The 9,191-nt window shown below is 32.9% G+C and overlaps 1 protein-coding gene across 7 annotated transcripts in view; it reads left to right on the forward strand.

The window, feature by feature from the left end:
* Positions 1 to 8,309, forward strand: part of LOC149569361 (uncharacterized) — a 99,805-nt gene extending 91,496 nt beyond the window's left edge. For 4 of the 7 annotated variants that reach the window (XM_089822074.1, XM_089822072.1, XM_089822071.1 and 1 more), the window contains 4 exons: positions 6,684 to 6,753; positions 6,877 to 6,923; positions 7,781 to 7,957; positions 8,064 to 8,309. In XM_089822074.1, the coding sequence (XP_089678200.1) occupies positions 6,684 to 6,753; positions 6,877 to 6,923; positions 7,781 to 7,957; positions 8,064 to 8,126 (357 nt within the window). In that variant the 3' untranslated portion in view covers positions 8,127 to 8,309. Of the gene's footprint in view, positions 1 to 6,683; positions 6,754 to 6,876; positions 6,924 to 7,151; positions 7,199 to 7,780; positions 7,958 to 8,063 lie in introns of those variants that run through there. The other 3 variants (XR_016362740.1, XM_089822075.1, XM_089822079.1) reach the window with 3 other exon arrangements.
* The last annotated feature ends 882 nt before the right edge of the window (positions 8,310 to 9,191 follow it).

Raw genomic sequence — 9,191 nt, forward strand, 5'->3', positions numbered from 1 at the left:
GATAGTAAGAGAGGAGATAAAGAGAGAAAGTTAGGGGGCGGGGCCAGGGGGAGGGGGGTAGGGAGTAGAAATAGATGGACAAATAGAGATGTTGAGAGAGAGGAGGAGGGAGATATAATTGGTGATAATTGAAATCTGAATAGGTTTGAGAGGTTATGCGATTTAAAGATAGAATGCTAGAGTAGAGAGTGAGATACAAAAAGTTAGAGAGGAAGGAGGAGAGTGAGATAGTGAGGGGAGAGAATGAGAATGATAAAAAATAATTTAGCTCTAGAGCTTGGGTGAGACAAAGAGTGTGAGCTAGAGAGATACAAAAAGAATGGTGATATAAGGGCTTGTTGATTAGAGAAATTTGACTAAGATATCCTAAAACCTAGAATCTACACTATGACTCCTAGAGATATGAAATCATTCTCAAACATATTTCCAATATATACATCAAATATAACTTAAAATATAAGAAATTCTTATAGTTAATGTTGTGTGTGTGCACACGTGAATGTACATACATACATATTATCTCAATGTAAGAAATATAAGGGGATAGTGAAAGAAGTGTGTATATATATATATCCAACTTGAAAATGTCAAAATGATATTCACATTATGTTGGGCTAAGGGTAACAAAATCACTATAGAAATGTGGTTGTAGGTTATGGAAAACAACACTTATTCTTACAACTAAAAAATTAGTTGAATGTGTACATGCTTTTATAATAATAAAAACATGCATGTGCTTTTATTCAAATTTTTTTGTAGTTGGTCTAGCTACTTAGTCATAATATGTACATGATTTTTGAGTTTCTTAAAATGATGTGCATGTTTTGTTTGTCTTAGATTTTATTTTGGCATGTCACCACTAAATTGCATCACATCTTATTGCACTTATCCAAGTGATTTTAAGCCAATTTTCAAATGTGAGAATAAATACGCCAAAAAATATTTGTAAAGCATAAACTAGGTGAGTGCACCAAGTTGATGTACAAAAAAGTAGGCACCCAACAAAAAAAACCAAAAAATCTAAATAATCCAATCAAGTTATTTAAACATCAAATGTGGGCCAAGTTTGGTATCCAAGCTTGGCCATTATAATGTAAAAAATCTGATTGGGTTCTATAAAACCCGATCGTGTTTTTTAAATTTATATCTCTTAAAACCTGATCGAGTTTTAAGAAATATAAATTATTTCTACTGCCTATGTTTGAGGGTATTTTTATACCCTCAAAGGACATCAACAATGTGCATTGGAGAGTAAAAAGGAAGAACCCGATCGGGTTTGTAAGGAAAGAGCTTTTTTTTTTTTTTTACATTTTCATCTTATGGTACCCTAAAAATGAGGTATGTTTTCATTCTCCTTGTCGTTTATGTATTTTTCCATCATAGTTTGTAATGTGGTTTTGTAATTTGTAAGATTTGTAATTTTTTTTTTCATAATTTTTAATTTTTAATTTAAAAAAAAAATGTTAGATGTATTAATGAATCTAAGAAAATGAGGGAGAGGCAAGAGACCACCTCCTCCACAATCAAACCCTCCATCCGTAGTGACACAACCACAAAATACTCCACCCATTGTGACACAAATACAAAATCCTCCACTTGTAGTGACACAACAACATAACCCTCCACTCAATGTTTCCGTTCAACAACCACTGCTACCTATAAACCCTTTGTGCATACCATTACATCATTTAAATACTACACAAGATGACCTCATAAACCGCATTACAAAAAATAGTGCTCACATTACCCAAATGGTCAATAGGTTGTGGTCATCTACACTTTCTCACCACTCAACCCTAGTGAATACACTTGAAAAAATGACCCAAAATGCAAATGAGGTGTCTAGGGAGGTTGCAGAATGAGGTTCATGGAGGGATAGGTGATCAAAACATAGTCCAGGAAGATGTCGAGGATGTTTTCATAAGAAAAAATGGGAAAAATCTGAAATTTATTTTTTCAGTATTTTCTATGTTCTAGTATTTTGCATTTTCAGAGGCCTCTGAGGCATTTCTTGGCTTTGACGATGCCACAAAGTTATAGCTACGCTCATAACCATAACTACTAAATTTAGAACTTTAGAATATCTTTCTAGAAATTTTGATGGTTCCTAATTTCAAGCTACGAGTAGAAAGTTATGACTTTTACAAGTAGACATAATTTTTAATATAGATTTTTGTAGTTTTTATAATTGTTAGAGGTTACTTTGTAACTAATTAGCTTGTGGACTTTTCATTTTCATTTCCAAGGGATAATGGTGACCCTTGGGATCCATCAAACTTGTATAAAATTTATTTTTGAAATGAATGGATCACTTTTTGGCTTGCAGAAACATCTACTGTTGCATTTTAATTGCTTTCAATTAAGTCACAATACTGTAGGTTCTACATTAGGTATAGTAATCTGAATTCCTAATTCAGATAAATAGGTGTCGTGCATTTTATGCCAATGGGTTATCATATCAGAAAGTGAAAGATAAGGACATAAAAAAATGTACTATATGTTCTCTTCTCACTGATCCTATATTTGGCAACTACCTATAACACACAACCAAAATTTTTCCTATTCATTGGTGCACTCATACTAGGATGAGATCATGTTTTTGGGATAGGTGGTATATGGTATTTGACCTACCACCATGTAATAATTATTAGGTGCCTCTATATTTTTTGAGAAAGCTATACTATGAGTTCATCCTTGGCGAGAAGCTAAATAACTTTGACATCTATGAGTTCTAGCGTAAAGGGAGAGGCTCTGCGTAGGATATATGTGGGGCTCATAGGGTGGTACCACAACATGAGAGGAGATGTACATCACAAAATACCATGCCTCATGTTGTGCTCCCATCAATTGTAAAGGAGTCTATTTATTTATAGACTCTTTATGCAGTTACATCATCGACAAATGTTATCATTGAGCATGGCTCATAGTTAGGTGGTTTTCCTTCACCTACGACACCTTGACCATCATCATATGCACCTTTAGGGTCATCAAAACGTGCGACAACTCCATCATTATCATCTATGGTACCTTGACCATCATGAGATGCATATAATGCACCACTTCGGAACCCAAGAGAAATAAACCTAACATGTAACAATGTTTACTAATGTTTTTTTTTTTTTGAGTTTAAACAACATCAAGATAGCATTAATGCGGAAGTAATATAAACATACACATCAAATGCACACAAGAAATTACAATTACCATTTCAATTCCTCAAGGGTTCCTTCACATTGAGTTACATTAAGAAGTTATATTAATTAGTTTAAGTCTCAAGTACAATGTCTCATGGTCAATAGAGCATCTTTTAGTCATCAAGTTGTACTTGGTTCCAAGTTTAAATAATGCCCTATAGCTAACTATTTGAATCTATTCCAAGTCCTCTACATTAGACAAATTAAATATCACAAGTCAATAAAAATTGTCATAATTAAATCGACAAGTCTAAAAGTCAAATTTCAATAGAATAATGATTTAGTCATAATAACTCTAAGCACAAAGTATAAAAAATAAAAAAGAACCTTGAGATCACAACCCAAAGAGCTCATGCAACTTCCTTAAAGGAGGGGTAGCCAAGGTAGCGACATGCATTGACAAGGCAGCGCATGCTGCCTTGCAACAACACTAATGCCGCGGGGGGTGGTGGCGGTGGGGGGTAGTTAAAAACCCTCCCTCTTTATATATATATATATATATATATATATATATATATATATATATATATATATATATATATATATATATAATCTTTTTTAAATAATATATTCTATCAAAAAATATTTTTAATATATATTTTTGAAATACTTGCAGTTTGTGCCTGGAGGACGAACTTTTCCAATAGACCCCTTTTTGAAAATAAATAAATAAATACTAATTGTAGATTTACAAAAGAAAAAATTGTAAAATAGATCTAAATTTGATCCTAATCAAGCCCTAGGCAGACATTCATTTTCTCTCTAAATTTTCTCCTATAAAATAATGAGAAACAAATTTCTTTCAATCAGATGTGGAGAAATGATCAAAATGACAAACATAATTCCAAACACCCAAACAACGATAGAGCAGACATATATTTTCCAAATTGAGAATGCATTCACTGAATTTCAAACCCTACCTCACGCTGATGCTAAAATCTGACAGCTGAATGAAATTCCTACTGCAAGTAAAATCCTTCAAGCCACAAAAATTCCCTTCTTTTCCAAACCCCAGAGTTGCTCTCCAAAACTTTTGTGTGCAATAATGACTTGAAAACCCTCTAATATAGAATTCTAATTCCCTTTTAGGGTTTCTATCTTCACAACTCTAACATTGTAATTATTTATTTAATTATTCTTTTCATGCACATTTAATTCACTTTTAAAATAAAATATTCTTTTATTATTATTTATTTATTTCTCAACTTTATTATTTAAAGTAAATTCATAAAAATACATTTATTTGTTATTTAAATAAAGATAACTTAAACACATTATTTGAATGCCACTACATTATTTTAAATCTTTGTTAATTAAATAATAATGCTACATAATATATAATATATAATTTCTAAAACCTTTTCATGTAGCTTTCTAAATTAAGACTTTTAAATTATATCTTTTAATTTAACTAGAACTCCATTTAATTCCAAAAAATGCAAAATCATCCTATTTTAATATTTTTCCATCTTTTTATATTAAATAATATTTGATAAATCAATATCAACAATCGATCCAAGGATAAAAAATAACTAGTCTATCAGGCAATTCACCAAGTCAAACCTCAAGAAATGCACAAGGAAAACAACCAAAGCAATAATCCAACCACTTACACACATAAGACTCATGAGTTTTAAAAAGGGTAGATAGTCAATTACGAGTCCTCCTTATAGGACAAGTATTTAGGCTATGGATGGGATTGGACTTGATCATTATCTTCCCATTATCACCATTTGAGTATTGTACTAGGGCACACTCATCCTAGCAATTCAGGGAAGTTGATGCCCGATACTTGCATCCTGCATAAAAGATGAGCATGCATGTGTATATAAATATATCTAAATTAAATAGGAAATAGAAGGGAGTGCTACATCGTGTAGATCCTGACTAGTAGGTGATCATGACTCCCTCCCTTAACTACATCAAACACGTTAGCAGAAAGATAAAATAGATACACACACCATACACATGCAAGTATGGGATAAGTATCATAATAAATCACAAGTCAACTTATCAAATGCTCAAATATAATAATGCTTCTCTGTGAATACAACATAGTCATCATTAAAGACATCTCATTTAGCATTGCTATGAAAGCAACCACATTTACTAACTAGGAATATCATTAACACATAAGTAGCTATAATCATTATCAACACATGGAATAAAATCAATTAAGAAATTTTACCGATACATCTATGATCCAAGTTATGAAAAAATCTCATATAGCTGAAATCAAATACCTCTGAAACTAATAAATGCATGAAATAGGCCTAAAAGAGTTCGACAATCACAACATAAAAGAAAACTATGGGTGGGCATTACAATGCGCCTTTAGGGTCATCATAGCCTACGGTAGCTCCATCAACGTCACTTGCACCACCAATGTCATCCTTGCTTGTGGCACCTGCACCACTAGTGTCATCTCCACTTGTGCCACCTGCATTGTCATCACGTGCATCATTACAGTCTTTGGGGCCCAATCAACATTTTAGTTTTAGTTGTAAACACATGTGTGATGGGATGGATATTGAGGCATCTTAGGACAGAGTATCATCCCATCCATGTGTACATTGTGGAAAGACTTTTTTATTCATATAGAGGTGGGGATTTCACACTCACAGATGATTTGATGAGGGTGGTCTTTGGAAGACAGGAGACATAGGTTTGTTTGTTTGAGTTTTGACATGATATTATTCAATTACCTAAATATCGTAAAAGTAAATTTTTTAAAATTTTATAGAGCACTCTAGATTTATATGTGAACAATAAACAATACAGGGTGCAACAAGTGGTACGAGAACATCATAGAGTACTCATTCTGCTAGAGGTGTGAGGTTAGGAGTATGAACACCTGAGGTAACATTTTTAAAATCTTCTTAAAAGTACAATAATAAATTGGCTTTGAAATATTATTTCTTAATTGGTATGACAGTAATAACACAAAGTTCCCTGAATGTTGTTTCTTAATTGTTTTACAATGAACACCCAGTCTCTAAGAAGTTTTACAAGAAGCCAATAGAATATCCATGTCCAAGTTAAGTTGATGATGACATGTCATCTAATTACATTATGTGAAGTTGCTAGTACACTAAAACCTTTTCATCTCCCACACTCATCATCCCTCTTCTATGTCTCATAACTATCATCCCTCTTTCATCCAACCCACTTATAGATCCTCCTCCATTTCCTACCATTATTTAAACCCCTCTTATAAATCCTCTTCCATCTCCTACCATCATTGAAACCCTCCCATTCATTGCCATTTACAAAATTATCTCATATTTATAACAATATTCTTTACTATTTTATAGGGCTTTTCGGGGGCTACAATTTCTGAAGTTGATGATGCCACACTTTCTATCATTAACTTTGGCCTTGACAGCTATGCAATATCATCGCTTGCACACCTATCAATTTTGCAATTTGAGTTGAACTCATGATGTGTCTTATTGATTTCTCTTATGATATTTTTTTTTTATGCTTTAGGGTACTCCACATAGCTCGAGGCCTGGAGGAAAGGGAAGGAAATCAACAAGAACACCCAAACAAAAAAAAGGTATTCAATACTATAAGTCCAATTTATATTTTGAAATTTATTATGAATATACATGTACTCAATATTGATGAATACGTGTTGATTTGTTTGTTGAATATATTTATAAACAATTGAGTTATGTAGAATTGATGAATGCACCTGAGATTGTCAATGTTGAGGCAAAGGAAAAGGTAAAATTTCATATTTTCCTTCTCATAAATTTAAGGTTATACTATGCATTTATTCTATATACATATTAAACAGTTGCATTTACAAATGAGAACATGCTTTTTTTTTTTTTTTTTTTCATTTTATAGTAATTATCAACAATTTGGCTTATTAACATGTGTTATTTATCTTTTACCTATTACACCACTCTTTGAGACTTTGTGAAATCCTTTCCCATTTCATTTTGTTAGGAGTCCCAAGTGTTAAAGACGGGGTCAAACAGAAAAAAAGGCTAGAGGTATGCATGTAGATTCTTAGTTGGAGCTCCCTTGTGATCTCAATTTGGATTTCTTGTGTGTGTGATAGAAATCTCTAATGCCTACTCTACAATTCTAACATTTTATCGCTTACCATACAAGTTGTGCCTCATGCCAGCACTGATTCTTCAGTGGTTTTGCCTCCTGCTAGCACGGGAGATCTAGCTCAGGCTATAGTACATTTTAATTTTTACTCTATTTGGAATCCCTAATGCCACTCTATAATTCTAACATTTTATCACTTATTATATAGGTTGTGCCCCATACTAGCATTAACTCATTAGTGAATGTGCCTTTTGCTAGCATGGAAGATCTAGCTCAGGCTACAATACATTTTTTTCTTTTTTACTCTATTTGTAATTCCTAATGCCATTCTATAATTCTAACATTTTATCGCTTACCATACAGGTTGTGCCTCATACCACCATTGATTCATTAGTGATTATGCCTCCTTCCAACATAGGAGATCTAGCTTAGGCTACAATATGCTTTTTTTTTTTTAACTCTATTTGGAATTCGTAATGCTAATCTATAATTCTAACATTTTATTGCTTACCATATAGGTTGTGCCTCATACCAACACTAATTCATCGGTGGTTGTGCCTCCCATGAGCATTGATTCATCGGTACTTGTGTCTCCCATCATCACTCTACGTCATCATTTTGTTAGGAGTCCCACCCATCGACGAAGGAGCCCATTACCATTATCATTTAGTCCAACTATGGGACAAAGGGATGAGGTAATGAACAACTCAACTATCCACAATTTAGAACCCAATTTCTAGTTATTTTCACATTACTTATGGATAAGATATTTGATATAGTATTTTAATTTTTCTTTTGCAGACCCCTGGTGAGCCAAAGATTACATTAAAGAGGCTCAATTTTGATGATCCTGTACAATCATAGATATTGATAGTGATATACATATGTAGTTGTGGTCATTACATGACATTGATATATATTCAACTTTTGTATTGTATATATTCAAGATTTTTGTTGTGCACATTCAACATTTCTATTGTACACATTCAACATTTGTTAGGTATTTGACTTTTGTATTGTATTGATGAGACACAAAATCTTTTGTAACTATATGATTGACATGACACAATATATTGTTCATACATACATACATGCATACATACATACATGCATACATACATACATACATACATATATATAAAACTTGGATTTCAATCCAACTTGTTCAGTGTGTGCATACAAACTTATATTTCATCTTTCTTGGAATTAATAAAACACATGGGCATTCATTATTTTATACAAAAAATGTAAGATGTTTATCAAATTCATTATAACATGTAATCAAACTCATTTGTCACTTATTTTGATGTAATAAGACATGAAAAGTTAAAATGTGTCATGATTTTTGTATTTGTCTCAAAGATCACTGTCTGATAGTGCTTAGAGACCCTTAAAGATGCTTCCCTTTAGTGTGGTCAATATTGTCGAAGGGGCATTGCGGTTGAAACAAGGTTAGTCCTAGCCTAAAATTGACCAACTAGAGCTAATGGAGTAGATGATTCAATCCTAGTACCAATGGTTTGAAATACACACAACCTTGCTTATTTGAATTGAGCAACATTGCAACTTTTGGCATTAGACAAGAAAGGGATGCCAAAGCCAAACAAAGTTGAATCTCTAAAAAATGAGATAGGTTGTTGTATGCCTACACAACACAATCCTATAGCACCTGACAGTTCATCAGTACCTCACATGAGCTCAAAGAAATGCTCACTCAAAGATTGCAAGCCAATGGTGCTTAGAGACCCATAGGGATGCTTCCGTTTAGTGTGGTTAATACCGTTCGAGGGACATTATGGCTGAAATGAGGTTGGTACTAGACTAAAACTAACTAACCAAAGCTAATGGAGCAGATGATTCAATCCTAGGACCAACAGTTTGAAATATGCACAACCTTGCTCATTTGAACTAAGCAACATTGCAACTTTT

This window comes from Cupressus sempervirens, chromosome 3, assembly GCF_028749045.1.
Source record: "Cupressus sempervirens isolate cs-2001-9-10 chromosome 3, ASM2874904v1, whole genome shotgun sequence".
Classification (NCBI taxonomy): domain Eukaryota; kingdom Viridiplantae; phylum Streptophyta; class Pinopsida; order Cupressales; family Cupressaceae; genus Cupressus; species Cupressus sempervirens.